We start from the raw sequence: 21409 nt of genomic DNA on the forward strand, positions 1-21409 counted from the left end.
TAACTGAATTAGGTCCTTAAAAATGAACATCTCCCATAACTTAGAGAATATTAATAAAGATTTTTAAAGCCATGGTATGTCTATAGATATATCATGTACTCCCCATTTCCTGGATGCTGTGACTTTCCAACCCAGGAACTGAGTTTAAAGCCTTTTTTCAAACTCTTTCCAGCAAATCAGGCTATAATTCATTCTTTCTTTGTCAAATCTGTGTGTGTGTGTGTGTGTGTGTGTGTGTGTGTGTGTGTAAGCATTTATATTTTTATTTTTAAAAGTATAAATATAAAAGCACAAATTCTGTTATTAACATCAAATATGAACATTTCCATAAGCAATGAACATAAAAAGAACCATGTATGAAATCACAGATTTCTATTATGTAATCTTTTTTTTTTTTTTTTAAAGTAAATAATGAATCCAGGAACAGCTAGGTGGCACAGAGGATAGTGCTTGATCTGAAGTCAGGAAGTGCAAACCTGGCCTCAGATATTTTCTGTGTGACCCTAGGCAAGTCACTATCCTTATTTCCTTATCTGTAAAATGAGTTGGGGAAGACAATGGTAAGTAAACTGCTGCTTTATCTTTGCCTAGAAAATCCCCCAAAAGATCCTGAAGAGTCAGACATGAATGAAACAACTAAATAAATTCAACATGTCATTTTTAAATTGTTCCACATAAAATCAATTTTAAAGCTTGTAACAGAGAGAGACACATCTAGTACCTCCTCCTTCGAGTGTTGTGGAAGATAAACGAGAATTACAAATTTGAAGGAAGGGTATTTGGTGATAAAGACTTTTTACACATTGATAAAAATTTGTTACAGGTTTACAATTTATTGGGGGAAAACTGGCACACCTGTCCGGAATCCTTTTCTCACTACATTACTTTGCCTTAACACTAGCTAAATGGGAAGCAATGGTTGCACTTGTCCCACAGTAGACAAAACCATAGTATTTACTTGACCTTATTTTGACAGCAAAGAAAACTTGTATTTTGGGGATTGACAAAAACTCAAATAAGCTATGTAGTGTGAGATAAAATTATGCTGTTCAAAGCAATTACTCTAAGTTAAGGATTTTTACACTGAGACTTTGAAAATTTCACATGCAGCCCAAAGCATAATATAACTGGAGATAATTAAGCTATTTCTTACTTAGGTTGGCAGCACTCTAACAAGTTGGAGAAGCAGTAGTAGAGTTATAAGCTTTTGGAAATACTACATAGAGAGATAAGAGAAATGCAGCCCACACTCCTCACTATTGACAAAGACACCCTCCCCCCCCAATATGGATACCTAGAACTACAGAAAAATGTCACTTAGCCCACAACTTCATTATTAAGAATCCAGAGGAAAGAGACTATAGAAAACTGTCACTTAGCCCACAACATTACTAAGAGTCCAGAGGAAGGAGAAAGGAAAAGCTTTTTAACAACCATACTAGGTGTCACAAGATCCTAATTCTAATAACTTAGATTACTACCTAGCATTTCAAGCTTTGTAAAAGCACTTTCCCCACCACCTAAAGAGTTAATTTCTGATTATTATTACTCTCCCTTTTACAGCTGGGAAAATCAAAGCAAAGGGAAGGGAAGGTGCTGCTAGAGCCAGGCATATGAATAACAGCATCTGACAGGAAGTGAAAAGACAAAAAAATGGTAGAAAGGAGACACAATAACAACAATCAGTAAGTTAAGTCTAATACAATGAGTTCTGAGCACTACAATAATTTTTTTCTGAGTCATCAGATATTACTATCAATAATTTCTTTACAACAGTAATAGTAATTTGGAGTCATAAAAGGTTAATTTATGTTCATTATACAATTTAAGAAGGGAAAAAATATAGCTTTCCTTCAACCAGTTACAATATAGTAAGTACAGGCAACTAAGGATGAACCTTGACTATTCACTTACATTGAATACTTTCCTCCCTTTAACATCTGATAAAAGTGGTTTCCATAGGAATCGCTCAAACAATGTCATTAAAATCCTACCAATGTCTTGAAGTTGTGTGAAAGAAACCCTAGGTCTTAATAGCTCTGCCAGTAGAATACAAGCTGTGGCACCTGGTCCTACACTAAACCAAAAAAGTTTCCTGTGCAGGCTGGGTGCCAGACTGCAGGTTGGGAGGCTGAGGGCTTCATTCACAAAGATGTCCCATCACCAGAAAGAAGACTGGTTTTACAAATGAGAAATTATTTTGGCCACAAAAACTCATGAAGCCTGAACGCCAAGACACAGAAAAGGGTGAGCAGCCATGGAGAGACAAAGTGCAGGTGAAGTCTTGGATCTCTTAACTATCAAGCAAACAACTCTAATATGCATTATATGCCTAAAGGACAGGACTTTAAAAGAGCAATAGCTGATAATGGGATTGTAAATTTCACATCCTCACAGAGGGCAAGCCTGTATATAAAAAGAGGGAATTGGGAAGATCAATAGTTCTTTGGACACTGAATTGATAACCACAGGCTGTCATCTTGGAAAAAAACCTAGCCAAGTACAATATAACACTAAGATTATTTTCTGAATTACTTCATCAATTCTCCAAGGAACTATGCTTTCATCATTACGTATATTTTTTTACCCTATGCAGAGACTGCCCCTCCACAACATGGTAAGGGACCTAACTTTCAGAATCAAGAATGTAAATTCCTAATAAAGTATGACAAAAAAGTGAACAAAGTGCCCCAGCATATTATAAATCACTATGATTTCTCAAAAGTTGTTCTAATCAGATGGTTTTGGGTTTTGAGTTTATTAAAGGTTCATCTATGAAGTTGCATATTTTAAAATAAATGCCATGGGACACGATTAAGACCATTTACACCATGTCAGAAGTAGTTGAAACTTTTCTGGTTTTGTTTTTAAATCCAACAAACTTAACTATCTTGATTTTTTTTTTTTTTTTTAACCAATGACTTGACAAAATATTTTGGCCTCAATGGAGTCATAACAATTCATGTAGGCTCTTTACCAACAGTATTTGAAAAAAATTTTAAATATGATCAATAAATTAGAACTGATTTTAAAAACTTCTTCCATAATAAAATGAGTTAACATTTCCCTTAGAATTGATTCATTCACACTACCAATAAGTTATTTAGAAATACTGAAAACTACACTTAGTATTTTCTAATACTTAAATTCTCTTTTTAATAAGACGTCATCCAGGATAACTTCATTGATTTCATAACACTGTGTCACAGTTTAATGAAGAGAGTCTAGATAAGGGGCTCTGGAGATCTAGACTCTAAAACAGGCTCTGCCATGAACCAGCTTTGTGACTCTGTACAAGTCATTTCATCTTGATGCCTTCTACTTTTATGATCTTTTCTCCTTGTCAGTTCTCAATAACTAAGGAGGCAAGAAAAATTCGTGAATGGTAATCATTATGTGTGTCATTTTATAAACAAATATGTTGAAAGATGGCGTAAATGTTTGGCACATAAGATCTTAATAAATGCTCTACCAAAATCAATTCATATTACAAATATATTAAAGAAGCTTAAAATAATTTAATTTTTAATCCTTTCACAAATCGGGAAAATTCTATGTAAACCAAAGATCACTAACCCCTAATGTGTCAAAGGATCTGGGTTTGAATTCTGACACTGATAATAAATCATTTAATTTCTCCCCAATTCAGTTCCTTAGCTGTAAAATGAGGGGATTGCACTAGCTGACAACAGATAACTCTCTATAATTTTTAAAATACAAATCCAGGTTCTCATATCTTGGGCTCTGCAAACACCTGGAAAAGTTCCTGTTTTCTTAAAACACAATTCCATAAAGATGCTAATCAACTTAGGATTTAAAATTTTGTCTTTTTTGGTTTCTAGTTTACAAGGCCAATTTTTTTTCTCTGAGGTAATTGGGGTTAAGTGACTTGCCCAGGGTCACACAGTAATGCAAGTTAACACTGTTAAATGTCTGAGACCAAATTTGAACTCAGGTCCTCCTGAATTCAGGGCTGGTGCTCTATCCACTGTACCACCTAGCTGCCCCACAAGGCTAAATTAAAACAAAAAACCAAAAAAAATCTTTTAGTTAGGTGGATTATCCAGTATTCTGTACACAAACACTACTAAAACTAAAACCAAGGTCTAATTGGACACTAAGAGGGCTATTCAAATAATAATCTATTATAACACCCTTAATCAGAATTATAATATGAATGCAACATTTTTCCAATTGTTATTTCTGCTTTTTGGGAAAACTTTTAATACTTGAGCATCTGAAAAAATATTTTAAAACTGTTCTACTGTCCAACAAACGGCATGTTTTGTCATGTACCTATAAACATCTGAAAGTATTCAGTACTTTCCTATAATCTTCAAAGAAAACAAAATTCTGACACAATGGGTAGTACTCTTCATTTAAGCAAAAACATCAATGGATCCATATCTTACAGGTATTTTATCTTTAAATTATGTCCATTTATCTGACAAAGCTGCATAAAAAAGATTGAAACCGTTTTCTTAGATTAAGCAGGGCAAAAGCATTCTTAATTCAACTCAAATTCTGATTCAACTTAAACTGCAGTTTTCCCCAATTGATTCTCTCCTCTGTCTTCAAGTCAGTCAATGGAGATTTAGCTCATGCTATGTGGTTCCTTCCAAAAACACCCACCCCAGTTTCATATGTAACCACTTTAAGGACAAAACAATTTCTGAATTTACCGGCCTATTCTAAACACGATCTCAGGAACAGGAGAGAGTTCAGATAAACAGATAACCAAACTGATAGTGCATTATTCAAGCAAGTAATTCAAATGTATTCATTGGAAAAACCAACCACAAATATAAGGAAAAAGGCAGTGGAAGAGCAAGCACTACTTACAGGATAAGGCAAAATCCCCATAGAATATTTTAGAAAGATCAAGGGTTTTACGTCCCCTTGACTTGTGGGGGCTTGTTCGACAAGCCTCGATGGTTTGTGTACTGAAGGAGGCTTGCTTTGATTAACCACACTATAGCAACATTACTTTCCAGACTCGGTCATTGTAGCCAGAGGAGAACAAGAATACACGATCACACCTTGGACAAATGGCTCTTTACCTGGACCAGGGGGCCAGGTCCGAGAAGGAAGCCAGCTGTTCGGCTGGCCCAGAGCAGCGGCGCGGATAGGGCCGGGGCCGGGTGGCGCAAGGGCTCGCTGGTCAGCCAGCCCTTTCCTTCTCGGGCATTCGAAGAGCTCCAGCATAAAACGCGGTTAATGGGTTTTAACAGTCAAGAGTTGGAGGATCTGAAAAGACTCCCGGCAGAAAACTGGGCTCCGCACAAACAATCCCCTCTCGCGGAACCCCCTGCCCAGCCCGCCCGCCCAGGTACCTCTCTTGCTCCGCCGCCGCTGCCGCTGCACTGCTTGCAGCCCAGCAGCTCCGTGACCGCCAGAGTGGCCGTGTACGCCGCGTTCGCTGCCGTCGCCAGGCGCATATTTGCTCCTCTGCTACAGTTCGTGTAAAAGAGGCTCCCGCAAGCCCAACCTGCAATTGGCAGCAGCGGGGCGGACTGGCTGCGGGCAGCGCTGCTGCCACTCTGACTGCTCCAGCCACGGGATTCGCAGCGCCACAGAGCCCACGGACCTCTGGGCTGCGGCCGCCCGAGTCAGCGCAGAGGAATCACAAGCGTCAGGCGTGGGGGCGGGGCCTGCTATCCAGCGGCCGGGAACAAACAAGACGAGCAGCCCCCGCCTCTGTCTCCGGGCGCTGACAGCCCCATTCTCCAATGCAGGGGCGGCTGCTGGGGCGCCCCGCCCCCTCGTGCAAAGAAGGGCTGGCTGGTCGAGGAGTGTCTGACACCACCAGGGCAAAAACAACTCGGGAAGGAGGGGCGAGAAGCATCGAGGGGGAGCAAGCTCTGCAGTCCAGGGAACGTGGTCAGTCAAACTGAAGGTTAGAGTTCCAAGTGGTCCAGTGGGCAGCTCGAGCTACTGAATGAACTCAGCCCCAATTGCCTTCTCTTCATCCCAAACCAGGCTTGCATTTTTTCGTAGGGCAAAACCCAAAGCTTCTGTATACATCTAGTCTGACCCGCAAATGCCAAGGATGAGTCATTTTTCATTTCTTTTTGTAAACCAAAAATTCTCCTTCTTTGCCATTTCAGCAGGGTTGACCTGTGAACCAGTGAATGCAGGAAAAAGTGGGGTACAAGATGGCCTAAATTGCACTTGAAATTTATTTTTGGTAACCCATGAAATAACTATTACTATTGTCTCTCCTAAAGAGATGATGGGCATTTGAAGATACCCGAATTCTCTGGTCTTCCAAGTAGATAGAAAGTTTTTCGAATGATTGCTCTCTCAAGATCTCTGATTAATAAGAAAATACTTATATAATGAATTTAGGAAGAGACATAGAAACTTCACCTAAAGCAAGTCATTGAAATTGTTTAATTTCGAACCCAAATAAATATTTCGACTCCTTTCCTCAGCTATCTACTGCTGCAATGGAGTTGGAATAGCTGTAGATAGTTGTCAAAATTTTGTCAAGTTGAGAAAAATTTACAAGCATCAGGAATAAGACTTAGTTAAGTTCTGGCAGAATTATCACCGGTTTAGTCAGGGACTTTTTTTTGTTTGTTTAGTCTAAACAATTAAAAAAGCATCTACCAAGTTGGAGAGAACTACTTTAACAAAAATAAAAAAATAAGGAGATAAAAATTTTAGGTAGGTTTTTTGATAGTTGTTTCTGAAGCCACTGTTTTCAATACTTAGGTGGACAGGTAAAGTTTTACAATTTTGGAAAAGAAAAAACAGTTTCAAAGAGTAGCATAATGTAGCCCTGTATCAAAATGGTAGAACTCAAAATGTGAATATGTTTTAGGCCGAGTGAATGGCAGTTTTACTCTCACTCTGAGATAGGATAAGTAACTCTTAGGAATTTGTAAATAGTTTATGTCTTACAGGAATAAGTGAAAACAAGGTTATTTCTTTTTGTCAAAATGAAGGCATATATGAAGTAGCAAATTCAAATCCCTCCCCGATGTATTTCATTTTGTCCTTTTTCTCTAATACACACCTGTAAGGTTAAAAAAAGAAATTGCTTCTGTAAAATTCTGTTTCTTAGTGTGTTCATTTTCTACTATAGGTACTGAGAGAATACATAACAGACATTCAATAATTATTCACTGATTAAAGATAAAATGAGAGTATGGAGAGTATGTCAATAATAAGCTCTACTTTCAGTTATATATTTTAAGGAAATTTCAATTTATTATTTTGTTTTGAAGTTGACAATGAAACATCCATAAGCGAACATTTATAGGCTTATGGCAGAATTGGCAGAGTGGTGGGGAAAAGAAAACAGGGAAAAAAGACAGAAATTCTCTCCCATGAGCAATAAAAATAAAATTAAAAATTTTGGGAAGCAGAGCTAAGAATGTGGCTGCTCATGGAATCTAACATAAAAGATGCAGAATAAAACAACTGAATTGCTTATTACAAATTCTAATCTCTCTGATTAGGATGTTATAACATATCCATTAATTCACCTAATGCTAAGAATGTTAATTAGAGACAATGTAAGAAGGAGTCTCTTAGAAGTTATAGTGATGGGCTTTTATTATGTTTTATTTATCATATTATTTTAGGTGGTCTTAAGCAGCCAAAAGATTTATGCTGCAAATATTTTTCAAACTTATTTGGAGGGTTTTCTTAATTATATATCATGAATGGAAGGAACAGATTCTTATTTGTCAACTTCATTATCTCTAGTTACCTCTTTTCCATGTTGAAAACCCTATATATATATATATATATATATATATATATATATATATATATATATAAAAGATAAATGTATTCCATATTTTATCAGATATCAGATAAATATCAGAAATATCAGATAAAGAGCTTCCAGATTTTTCCCTTAAACTTGGTAATAAATAGACAATAATCCTTGGAGATAAAGAAGTGGAAACCTAATTTTGACCTATAATCATTATAACCTAGAGCTAGTTTTTTTTTTTTAAATGGGACCCCAGATTTAAGATGTAGTGGCAGAACCAATAACTCCCCTTGATGGAGACCCAGCTTCAAGACCTGCCTTTGGGCTCTATTGTGGTAGACAGTATCATCATCCTCACAGTCCCCCAAACTCCTAACCTAGTATCATCTACATCTTATCCACACTTGTCCAGCTTCCAGGGCAATCTGTTGCGCTGTGACATCACTTGAATATACCCCCTTCTCTTTTCTGTTTCTATGGCTGCCATATAGATCTAGGGCCTTGTCAACTAATGCCAGACAACTACAATAGCCTACTAGTTGAAATGCCTGCCACAAGACTCCCTATTCAAGCCCCTCCTCCATTCAGTTGCCAGAGTGATTTTCCTAAAAAACATGGGTCCAACCATGTCACCCTATATTCAATAAACTCTAATGGCTGCTTATTATCTCTTGGATCTAAACCAAACTCCATTGTTTCGTGTTTGAAGCTCTTCATAATCAAACTGCTCTCTCCCTTCCCCCATCTTTCCAGTTTTCTTGCATCTTGATTCTCTTTGATCCAGTGACACTGGCTCTTTAACAAAGATGACACCCCATCTCTGCTCCTGGCATTTTCTCTGGTTGTCTCTCATGGCTGGAACACTCTTCCCTCTTTGTTATGCTTGCTGGCTTCCTTTGAGTCCCAACCAAAATCCTACTTTCTATAGAGTCTTTCCAGAACCTTCCTGACTTCAGTGTCTTTCCTCTGTTAATTATCTCCTGTTTATCCTGTACATAACATTTGTACATATTCATTTGCTGGTAGGCTCCCTTATTAGATTTCAAGCTGCTGGAGGACAAAAGATTAACTTTTGCCTTCCTTTGTGAACCCAGTACTGAGCATAATACCTAGCACATAGCAGATATTTAATATAATAAGCTTAATATGGTGCTTGCAAGTCACTAAAGTCTCTGCGTCTGAGGCAATTTTCTATGAGTGGATAGTGTAGAGGGTGGATCCGCACTGGTGGAGGCAATTTTCTCTGGAGTAAGTTCCCTTTAACAATGAAAATTCACCAGTCTAGACATAGACAAAAATATAGTAATATACATGGAAGCATGTTTTCCAACTAATAAATAATAATTTCCTCAAAGCATCATCTTTGCCATGGGAGGTAATGTCAAAGTAGGTGAATAGCACTCAGAGTGCCAGGTACATCATGTGCTGTGAGGCAACTATGATAGTAGCTGTGAAGGCCTGGCAGAAACCCTAATATTCTGGTGAACTGAGCTCTGGTCATTTTCCTGATTGGTTAGTAACCTGGTCAGTGTCCTTCAACTGCTTCCAAGAGGCAAAGAAATAGATCAGGCATCACACGGTTGCATGTTCCTATTATCAGCCTGATACAGTACAGCAGATCAAGGGATCAAAAGAAGGCAAAATATACCAGAACAAATTAGAAATACCCATACCACTCCTGCTGGAAATGCTTTAGTACAGGAGATGCTAACTATTAAATTGGGAAACTATGAGTAGGTGTGAAATGAATTGAAGACATGAATACTTTCATTATGTGCCAGCACTAAATCATAATAAAACTGGAAACAGACCTAGCTATGACAGCCAAAGCTTTCAGATGGCTTTTTTTGTCAACAGCACTCCCAGAGTCATGTTATACAACACTGGTTTTCAATACAAATTCAGAGAAATCATGGAAAAATAACTTCATCCTCAAGCCTTGATTAGGATAGCCAAGATAAAAACTGGAATTAGGTAGTTACTAAGATCTGAAGAGGGAAAAACGGAAGAACCTAAACTCCTTCAAAATTTTTATCTAGTGTAAACTTCAGAAATTAATCCTACTAGGCAAAAACAGTACCAATATTTCATATGATTTTGAAAAGGAAATTGATCTATTAAACTAAAATTTTGTGAAAATATTTTTGTGGGCTTTTTTTGGAGGGGGAAAGTTAATGATACAAATTATATATAAAAGCAATTTTAAAAATTTTAAACAATTTAAATTAAAAAAAAAAAAACTTGAAATGACACTGTCCAACTAAGGCAACAAAAAAGAAAAAAGGAAAGACCAGAAAAAAATGTTCTAAAGCAAAAGTCAAAAGGTAATGCTTGGAGGCAAAGCAGCACACAAAAAAGTAAACAACTGAATATCAGTCAGAAAGATTACTAAAAGGGTTGAAAAACGAATCAGAGGCAAGATAGAATCCACAAAAGGAGGAGAATGTAAAGAATTTCTGGTTGTTTATGTCATCATAAGTCCAATATAACAAAAATACAAATTGGATCAGATAAGGAACATAAGCTTCTGTGCTCTAAATATAACGAACAACACTGTTTTGTCAAGAGAGTTGACAAAATTTTTCTGAAAAACAAGAAGGAGGCAGAGCAGAGTAAATTCATAATTCTCAGCTCAAAAGCTTCACAATATGTTCATGGATTACTAAGGAGACAATTATCACGTCAGCAATTTATAAGGGTAATCCCACCTTTATAGAAGAGATCATCTCTATTACTAAAAGATGATTCCTCCAGCTATAGGCCAATCATATGTATTTTACGCAAAGAATTTCAAAGTATGTGTGACCAAAAATATCTATATACACCAACAAGAAAACAAATATTTTGACTGAGAAACAAAAAGGATATGCCAAAAGGTCCCAGGAGTAAAGAGCAACTTATTATCAATTCGATAGTTATAGAACAAGTTTACCCAAAGCATCAAGACGGTTATTCTTCTTTTGTTGATTATTCCAAAGCCCTGACCCAACAATAGTGGCTTATTTACATCCTGCAAAATTTTAAGAATCAAGTACAGAGTGACCCAAAAGTGTCTGGGGACATTCTGTACAGTGAAAAAGCTGGAACATAGGAAATTCATACCAAAAAAACTGATCTTTGTATAAAACATACCAGGACTGTCTCAGGTTATTCAGAGATCCACGCAACTAGTTTTGGTAAATCATCTGTCTACATAAACATTTGAAAATGTATTACAAAACACATGGGCTCATGTAAGGTATTCTGAATGATTGAAGATTTATTGCAGCATTCATTTTTTCCCCCAGAGGACATATCATGATTTAAAACACTGAACTATAAAGACCAAAATTATTATTATCTAAATTTGGTTCACAGGATTACTAATACTAATAAACCTTTGTTCTGGACCACTGAGAGTTAAAGAGTGATTCTTTCCACTCCTGTCTCCTAGTTATTTGAGAGATATACGATGATGAAGTTACTCTTCATTCCAGGACAATGGTTTATAATACATTTTATTATATTATCTCACCGTATTCTTATACTGTCCATGATACCTACCCAGAGATCACAAATACCAACAAGATCATTAATAAGAAAAGGTTTTCAACCTTTTGAAAAGAAAAGGAAAAAGTTTCTATAGCTAATATCCAAAGTTTGAATAAATCGGAAACCATCCCTCTTCAATAATATGTATTCCAAGAAAAGCTGAAAATATTGCCCTTTTGCAACAGTGTATACCAAAGAACAAAAGAGTGAATAAAAATTTCATTGTAGATCAGAGCTGTTTCTTCATGTTTCACAAGAAAAAAAAAGCCCTTCATAAAAAACCTTGATATTTGTTTTCTCAAAATAGATAACAATAAAGATAATTTTTATTTTGTGCCTCACACTAAGCTGTAAATTGTTATTTTAAAATTTGTTGTGTTGGCAGCAAATAAACCAGAAATTAGAATATTGTTATTGCCTTAAGATTTCATAGTCCCCCCCCTTTTTGAAATCTCAGAAACAATAACTCTTTCTTGAAATTAAAATAATCATTTTGTATTAAATATGCAAAATGGGTTAAGATTATAAGAAAATGAATTCAAATGGAACTTACAATTGCTGATACAAGCACAGTACTTTCACATTAAAAATTAAACGACCTACCTCCCCCCCCATATTTTTATAACAATTTAAATATGTGCAAGCATGTAAAGTACAAAATTAAAATGTTCTGGTCTATAGCTTCCATTGCAACAATATATAATAGAAAACATCATCCAATACAATATCATGAACACACAAAAGTTCATGTGCTGTCACTGTTCCCTTCTTTAAATGGGAGAATTTCTAATTGCAAGTTCATTATAGCTACAGTCATTACATTAACAAATATGATATATTTTAGAAATAAATTTAAAGAATTAGCAGCCTACTTTTTCAATTAAGAATTTAGTTAAAGCACTCAGAATTTTTCAGCAGCCAAAGCAGGACAGATTAGAAATTCTAGGAAACAAATAAGACATCAAAAGCAATTAACTACTCAAAATATAAAGTATGCTATTAATATTAATTAATATTTTAAAAATTAATATTTTAGTAAAAGCAAAGTGTTTGTATAGTAGTACATGCATATGCTTTATTAAATGAATATTTTTTATTTTTATTCTTACTAATAGGTACGTATTGCCTTGATAGTTTTGAGAACACTGAGAATTTTAATGATTTTGAGAGCTATGAGAGTTTACGTGACTTATCCAAGGACATACAAGAAGCATATGTCAAACTACGCCAGCTACTCTAGGACAAGATGCCTCTCAACAGTTCCTTACAATGAGCTGAAATTTGTCTCCTTGAAGATTTAACGTCCTTCCTTAGAAGCGAAAAAGAGCAAAGCAGTATTTTTCCAAATCCAAATGTTTACTTCCAAATTTCAAATTCAGTAATTGTAGCAGAGGCTCAGCTGATAGAATGCTGGGCCTGGAGTCAAGGAGACCTGAGTTCAGATGTGGCCTCAAGATACTTATAATACTTAGCACAGTGCCTGACATATAATAGGTGCTTAATAAATGCTTGTTTTCTTTCTTCCATAGGATATATACATTATATAAAAAGGTAATATTTATTTGGTTATACAGATCATTTATAATTATTGTTTTATAGTGTATCTATCATTTTAAGTTAATAATTGTTTAATGTATATGGATGAGTAAGGTAAAACAAAGCCTAGGACCTCTGAAGACACCAGGCAAGTTGGCACAGACTCCCTTCTCCTTGCTTGAGTCAAAAGGCAGTATTGACCAAAAGAATACTGAATCGGTATATCAAACAATTTGCTATACTCCCTACTTTCAAGATACTTACATTCTAACTAAGGAAACGATATAGAAAGAGTATAAAGTTGGAGGGATAATAAGGGTACCAGGGACAATGGTACTACTGATTTGTTCATAATGTCACATACAACTTCTATAAAACCTGACATTCTTCAAGTAGACAACTTAAGCCAACTATATTTTGCTTAGCCTTAAATCTATTATCATATCTCCTATAAGGAACTAAATGAAATTTTAAGTTAAAAAAGTCAAACCAAAACATTTTGCTAATCCAAAGAAGTCCATGGACATCAGACTGTGTCCGCTCCATTGGGAGGAAAAAACATTAAATGGATCCTTCATCTGATGGAATATTTCACCAATGATATAAAAATGTCTTTGGAAGTTTAAAATTCTTAAGTTTTACAAATGAAATATAGAGACTTTGATATTTGTTCAATCATTTCAGTCATGTCTCACTCTCTTTATCCCCATTAGGTTTTCTTGGCAGAGATAGTGGATGGTTTGCCATTTCCTTCTCCTGCCATTTGACAGATGAGGAAACTGAGGCAGAGTAAAATGACTTGCCCAGGGTCACATAGCTAGAAAGTATCTGAGCCTGGATTTGAACTTGGGAATATAAATCTTCCTATTTCCAGGCCCAGCACTTTATCCACTATCACCTAGCTGCCCCCTTTTTGAAATTTGTCTATCACCTTAAAGCAATGGATGAATCAATCAATAAACAATTATTAAGCACCTAGAATTTGCAGGTACTGTGCTAAATGCTGGAGACCCAAAAAGAATTATAAAAGACAGACCCTATCCTCAAGAAGTTCACATGTTAATGGAGGAGGAAATAAGCTAACATATACAAACAAGCTATATATAATTAATCGGGTTTGGGAAAGGCTTCCTGTAGAAAACAGGATTTTTGACTGGGCTTTTCAAGGAAACCATGGAAATAAATAAGTGGAAATGAAAAGGGAGAACATTCTAGGTGGGGGGGAGGGAGAGACACAGACAAAATGCTGGGAGCCAAATGATGGAGTGATTTGTGGGGGCAACAGCAAGAAGGCCAATGTCATCAGACCAAAGAGTAGATGTCTGGGCATAAAGTGTAAGAAGATTGGAGACATGGGAGGAAGCTAGGTTATGAAGAGCTATGAATGCCAGACTGAGGATTTTGTATTTTATCCTGGAGTTTGGGGGGTAGAGAAGGAAGTATGAGACATGAGCATTTTATGCTCTGAGAAAACCACACTACAGTTATCTCTTCCACATAATGACATTCCCCTTGGAGGTTTGGATATAATGTAGGTTGGCGTAAGAAATTAAATGGGAATTTGGAGGTAGTTTTGCAGAACCTGCAGATGACAGACAAAGACCAGCAGACATCGAAAAAGTTTAGAAACTCAGAAATGTATAAAATATATGTATAGTGGTATATAACATTAACCCAAATTTTACAATAAGATACTGTAAACCCTGCTTAAAAAGAAAAGGAAAAAATTCAGATTTCTGTGGATTTTCCAGATGGGGGTGCCATATCCCTAAGCCCCATGCTGTGGTTGAATGGAAGATGGACTGGAGTGGGGAGAGCCTGGAGGCTGGCAGACCCACCAGCCTGCACCATCGTGGTGCCAGGATCAGAGAGAAGGGAACTTGTATGAAAGATGCTGCAAAGGTAATATTGACAGTCCTTGGCCACCAACTAAATATTAGCCATAGACTAGATGATGTGGATTACAGGATGATTCCTAGGGAAGATGGTGTTCCCTTTACAGTAACAGGCAAGAGAGGAAGTGGGGAGGGTTTATAAAGAAAGACAATGGATTTTATTTTGGACATTTCTAGTTTAAGATATCTATTGGACCTCCAGTTTGAGAGGTCTGAAGGGCAGCTAGCGATGCAAAATTGGAAATCAGCAGAAAGGCTTGGAGCAGGATAGGTAGATGAGAATCATTAATACAGAGATGTATTTAAATCCAGAAGAACTGTCAAAGTAGGAATAAAGAAAAAAGAGAAAAGGTCCAAGGACAAAATCTGTGGGTGTGATTAATAAAGTTTCATAGGAAAAGTGGTGTCCTGAAAAACTTGAGAGAAGACAGTATGAAGGAGAAGAGAGTTATCAGAAGTATCAAATGCAGAGATTAAAGAGAATTGAGGATTAAGAAAAAGTCATTAGAATAATAGGACACCACTACTAACTTAGAGAGAGCAGTTTTGTTGGGATAAGATCAGAAACCAATCTGCAAGGATTTAAGAAGAGAGAAGAAGAAAGAAGAGGCATTGATTGTAGATGGCCTTTTCAAGAAGCTTAGCTACAAAAGGCAGAAAAGATGCAGGTTAATAGTAGGCAGAGATAGAAGGATCAAATGAAAGTTTTTTTTAAGAATAGGGGAGACATGGGCAGTAAGGTATGTGCCAGTAAATGGGCAGAAACTGAAAATAAGTAATAAAATGCAAATGACAGAGGAGACAAATCTGTGGAGACAGGATGAAATGGAATCACTTGAGCAAGTAGAGGAGATTGGCCTTGGTAAGGAGTAAAATCAATTCATCATGAGAAACAGGTGAAAGAGAACATAATGGCAGAAGGAACCTGAGTGACAGGAAAAGGAGAAAAGTAAGCTCATTGTCTCAATTTTTTTTTCTATAAAATATGAGATAAAGTTCTCAGCTGAGAGGGTAGGGGAAGGCAGAGCCATAGGAAATTTAAGGACAGATGAAAAGGTTCAGGTGAAGATAATGTCTGCAAATACCTTAGTTTCTTCTATACAAGTTATGTTGAACATAAAGATATAGACATAATAAAACTTTGACAGAAAACAATAAAGCATTGACATCCTGAAACTGACAGAAAAAAAATTTTAAGCACCTACACATTATTAATCTTAAGTGCATACTTTCAATACTGTAAAGTGGACTGAAAAAGATCTGGAAAGTAGCATAGTAAAAATTCACTCAGAACCAGTGATACATAAAGACTATACTAGCCGAAGGCAGGTACAGTAAAAAAGTTAATAATTTTTTACCAAAAAGGAGGCAGAGGATTGTGAGTTAATTGACTCATTAGAGCTAATGATAAACAGATGAGCAGATATCATTTTACTATACAGTACTAAAGGCTGTTAACAAATGCATGACTGGATTTACCAAGTATAATCAAACACCAATTACCTCAGGATCCTATGAAAGAGATAAGATTCAATAATAAAATCAAAAGATCTTCCAAATGAACTTGACCAAAAAATATTTAGACAAAAAAGCATTGAACAAATGGCTATGTTATACACATGCATTTGTAAGAAATGGAAAGCTTTAGGATGTCAATTCATAATCATTTTATCTACATGGAATATGTTGGAAAAGTTAGCCTTAAGAATTCCAGACTTAGAGATCAAAGTAAATTATGTGAGGAAATGGTAGATAGGACCTCACTACAAACTGTAAAAAATTTAATACCTAGAGAATACCTTGCAAGACAAGACTTAGTAGATAGAATTATTCACCAAAAGTTCACTATATTGGTAGATTAACAGATGACAAATCCTCATAATACAAATGTATATCCTGGAATATAGAAATATCCTGGTCAACTAATACTAGTTGTACTGGAACCAGTCCATTGTCACAGATAAATTTGTAGTCCACTATTACCCAGATATAACACTGTTGCATAAAAACATAAAAATCATGTTTTAAGTATATATCATTATAATAAACAATCATATTTTCCAAGTTACTTGGAACAAAAGCTTTCGATACATATAGACCTAATAGAGGAGATCAAAATCATGTGGGAATAAGATGAGGCATATATATTATACTTGTTATCCTGTTTGCTACTGGAAGATTTGGAGCCGGAAGAGAACATTTAGATCAATCCATTCATTTTATATAAAGGAACTGAGGCATAGAAAAGTTTCATGACTTTTCCAAGGTCAAACAGATAGTAACTATCAGAGCTAGACTTTGAACTCAGATCCCAACTCCAAAATCAGCACTTTACAGCTATCTCAGACAGGATATATCATTTGGGAAACCTATACAGTGATGTTTGTCAAACTCAGTTACCTCATTAGAATTCCTGAGTTACAGTATGTCTATATATAAGCTTTCATGCCATGATGGAGAATTCAAAAGTTAATAAATTATTTGGTATAATATCTCACTACTGAAGAAAGAAGAAACTGGTATCATCTGAATGACACCAGCATTTGTAGAGATTCACTGGACCAAAAGGTCACTTGATTTAGATTTAGATCTGTAAGGAGCTCCAAAAGTCTTGTAGTCCAACTCCTCATTTTACAACTGATGCTCAGAAAAGTTGTTACCCATTCTCATTCATACAAGTAATGATAGTGAGTGGCAGAGCTGTAACTGAATCCAGATCCCTTTAATTTTAAATCCAGTGCTTCTTTCATTGTATCTAGCTCCTTCTCCTTAAGGGAAGAGATCATATATCTTCTACCATATTTCATTAGTATTAATTCTTCATAGAGTACTTAGAACAATGCTAACACATAGGGAAACAGAAAATATTTATTGAATGTTGGAACACATAGGAGAGCTGTTGGAATACATGGGAGCCACCTGACAGTGGCAGCTTGGAGATCCACCCCAGAATGGATCTCCTTTTGTGAGAGGAAAATACCAGAAGACTGAGAGGCTGTTGCTATTCTGTGACCTCTCTGACTGAGAGGCCTTTGCATTGTCTGACCTCTCTCCTCTTCCCTCTGTCTCCAATTTAACTCATTCCCAGTCCGCAACACCTGTGTCAGCAAAGGCTACCCTGCAACACCTTCAGATGCTATGATCTACAGCAGTGGAGGCTCTCAGAGAGTTGACCTGTCCCTTAACAATTGAAGGACTCTCATTTCTTGGAAAGAGAGAGTTCTCTGATCTGTAACAATTTATCAGGGTAAGGACTTTTATGTTATTGAGCGACTTTTTATTCAGCTTTATAACTACTATGATCATATGAACTATTATTAAAACTTTTCCAGTTGCAGGATATAAAATAAACCCACATAAGTCATCATTATTCTTATATATCACTAACAAAACCCAACAGTTAGAGTTACAAAAAGAAATTCCATTTAAAGTAACTACTGATTGTATAAAATATTTAGGAATCTATCTGCCAAGGGAAAATCAGAAACTTTATGAGCAAAACTACAAAACACTTTCCACACAAATTAAGTCTGATCTAACCAAATGGAAAAATATTAAATGCTCTTGGATTGGGCGAGCAAATATAATAAAGATGACAATACTACCTAAATTAATCTACTTATTTAGTGCTATACCAATCAGACTCCCCAAAAACTACTTTGATGAATTAGAAAAAATAACAACAAAGTTCATATGGAAAAACAAAAGGTCAAGAATTTCAAGGGAATTAATGAAAAAAAAATCAAATGAAGGTGGCCTAGCTGTACCAGATCTAAAATTATATTATAAAGCAGCAGTTACTAAAACCATCTGGTATTGGCTAAGAAATAGACTAGTTGATCAATGGAATAGGTTAGGTTCAAAGGACAAAACAGCCAATAACTTTAATAATATAGTGTTTGACAAACCCAAAGACACCAGTTTCTGGGATAAGAATGCATTATTTGACAAAAATTGCTGGGAAAATTGGAAATCAGTATGGCAGAAACTAGGCATTGACCCACACTTAACACCGTACACCAAGATAAGGTCAAAATGGGTTCATGACCTAGGCATAAAGAATGAGATGATAAATAAATTGGAAGAGCATAGGATAGTTTACCTCGCAGACCTGTGGAAGAGGGAGGAATTTATGACCAAAGAAGAACTAGAGATCGCTATTGACCATAACATAGAAAATTTTGATTATATCAAATTGAAAAGTTTTTGTACAAACAAAACAAATGCAAACAAGATTAGAAGGGAAACAATAAACTGGGAAAACATTTTTACAATCAAAGGTTCTAATAAAGGCCTCATTTCCAAAATATATAGAGAATTGACTCTAATCTATAAGAAATCAAACCATTCTCCAATTGATAAATGGTCAAAGGATATGAATAGACAATTCTCAGACGAAGAAATTGAAACTATTTATAGACATATGAAAATATGCTCCAAAACATTAATAATCAGAGAAATGCAAATTCAGACAACTCTGAGATACCATTACACACCTGTCAGATTGGCTAGAATGACAGGGAAAGATAATGGGGAATGTTGGAGGGGATGTGGGAAAACAGGGACACTGATACATTGTTGGTGGAATTGTGAACACATCCAGCCATTCTGGAGAGCAATTTGGAACTATGCTCAAAAAGTTATCAAACTGTGCATACCCTTTGATCCAGCAGTGTTTCTACTGGGCTTATACCCCAAAGAGATACTAAAGAAAGGAAAGGGACCTGTATGTGCCAAAATGTTTGTGGCAGCCCTGTTTGTAGTGGCTAGAAGCTGGAAAATGAAAGGATGTCCATCAATTGGAGAATGGTTGAGTAAATTGTGGTATATGAATGTTATGGAATATTATTGTTCTGTAAGGAATGACCAGCAGGATGAATACAGAGAGGACTGGCGAGACTTACATGAACTGATGCTAAGTGAAATGAGCAGGACCAGGAGATCATTATATACCTCAACAATGATACTGTTGAGGATGTATTCTGATGGAAGTGGATCTCTTCGATAAAGAGAGCCTTAATTGATCAAAGATAGACAGAAGCAGCTACACTCAGAGAAAGAACACTGGGAAATGAATATAAACTGCTTGCATTTTTGTTTTTCTTCCCGGGTTAGTTATACCTTCTGAATTCAATTCTCCCTGTACAACAAGAAAACTGTCCGGTTCTGCACAAATATATTGTATCCAGGATATACTGTAACCTATTCAACATGTAAAGGACTGCTTGCCATCTGGGGGAAAGGGTGGAGGGAGGGAGGGGAAAAATCGGAACAGAAATGAATGCAAGTGATAATGCTGTAAAAAATTACCCTGGCATGCGTTCTATCAATAAAAAGATATTAAAATAAAAAAAAAAACTTTTCCAAAGGAATTTTCATATTGAAACATTGCATATTTGGAGATAAATCAATCTAATTGAGTGTTAATGTCCAATAATGAATGGAAAATACACTGATTTTCAAAGTTAACTGGGAGTTGAACTTTTTAGATTACTGTGGTATTTTGCATTTCTTGGAGAAATTTTCTGTCATACAAAATATTTCATTTAGTATTAATGCTGGCTCATAAGGTTACTTCTGTTTATTAATTTTGTACAGATTTTTCTTCTTTCACTCATATCTTCCTGTTTTTATATATATAGCTTGTCTGCTAAGCACTTTTTCCATTTTCAGCATTAAATTCTTGGTAAATTTTGATCCTTCAGCACTTTGACCTTAGTTTAATATTGTTCTCTCAGTCACTACCCTTTTTTTATTTTTTATTGTTTCCTTTATATTGTTGAGTATATTAGAACTCCTGAAGAGCTGAAATGTCTTCAGTTTATTACTTATGTTTTCGTTTCTTCCAAAATTCATAAACATGTAACATGTAGCATTTTAAAATTTCTGTAGAAAGTCTTTATAAATATGAAGAGTCTCCCAAATTTCTTTTTTTTTTTTTATTTTTTCATAATTATAACTTTTTATTGACAGAACCCTGCCTGGGTAATTTTTTACAACATTATCCCTTGCACTCACTTCTGTTCCTATTTTTCTCCTCCCTCTCTCCACCCCTTCCCTCAGATGGTAAGCAGTCCTATACATGTTAAATAATGTTGCAGTATATCCTAGATACAATATATGTGTGCAGAACTGAACAGTTCTCTTGTTGCACAAGAAGAATTGGATTCAGAAGGTAAAAATAACCCGGGAAGAAAAGCAAAAATGCAAACAGTTTACATTCATTTCCCAGTGTTCTTTCTTTGGGTGTAGCTGCTTCTGTCCATCGTTGATCAATTGAAACTGAGTTAGATCTTCTCTTTGTCAAAGATGTCCACTTCCATCAGAATTGATCCTCATACAGTTTCGTTGTTGAGGTATATAATGATCTCCTGGTTCCACTTATTTCACTTAGCATCAGTTCATGTAAGTCTCTCCAAGCCTCTCTGTATTCATCCTGCTGGTCATTTCTTACAGAACAATAATATTCCATAACATTCATATACCACAATTTATTCAGCCATTCTCCAATTGATGGGCATCCATTCATTTTCCACTTTCTAGCCCCTACAAACAGGGCTGCCACAAACATTCTTGCACATACAGGTCCCTTTCCCTTCTTTAAAATCTCTTTGAGATATAAGCTCAGTAGTAACACTGCTGGATCAAACTGATATGCACAGTTTGATAACTTTTTGAACATAGTTTCAAATAGCTCTCCAGAATGGTTGGATCCATT

General features: G+C 35.9%; 1 protein-coding gene across 2 annotated transcripts in view; it reads right to left on the bottom strand.

Moving 5' to 3' along the window:
* Positions 1-21409, bottom strand: part of SESN1 (sestrin 1) — a 130383-nt gene that overhangs the window by 20303 nt on the left and 88671 nt on the right. The window contains exon 1 of one of the 2 annotated variants that reach the window (XM_051997504.1): positions 5334-5615. The exons of the other annotated variant lie outside the window; for it this stretch is intronic. Coding sequence (XP_051853464.1) covers positions 5334-5438 — 105 coding nt within the window. The 5' untranslated portion in view covers positions 5439-5615. Of the gene's footprint in view, positions 1-5333; positions 5616-21409 lie in introns of those variants that run through there. 2 annotated transcript variants of the gene reach the window in all.

Source organism: Antechinus flavipes, chromosome 4 (genome assembly GCF_016432865.1).
Source record: "Antechinus flavipes isolate AdamAnt ecotype Samford, QLD, Australia chromosome 4, AdamAnt_v2, whole genome shotgun sequence".
NCBI lineage: Eukaryota > Metazoa > Chordata > Mammalia > Dasyuromorphia > Dasyuridae > Antechinus > Antechinus flavipes.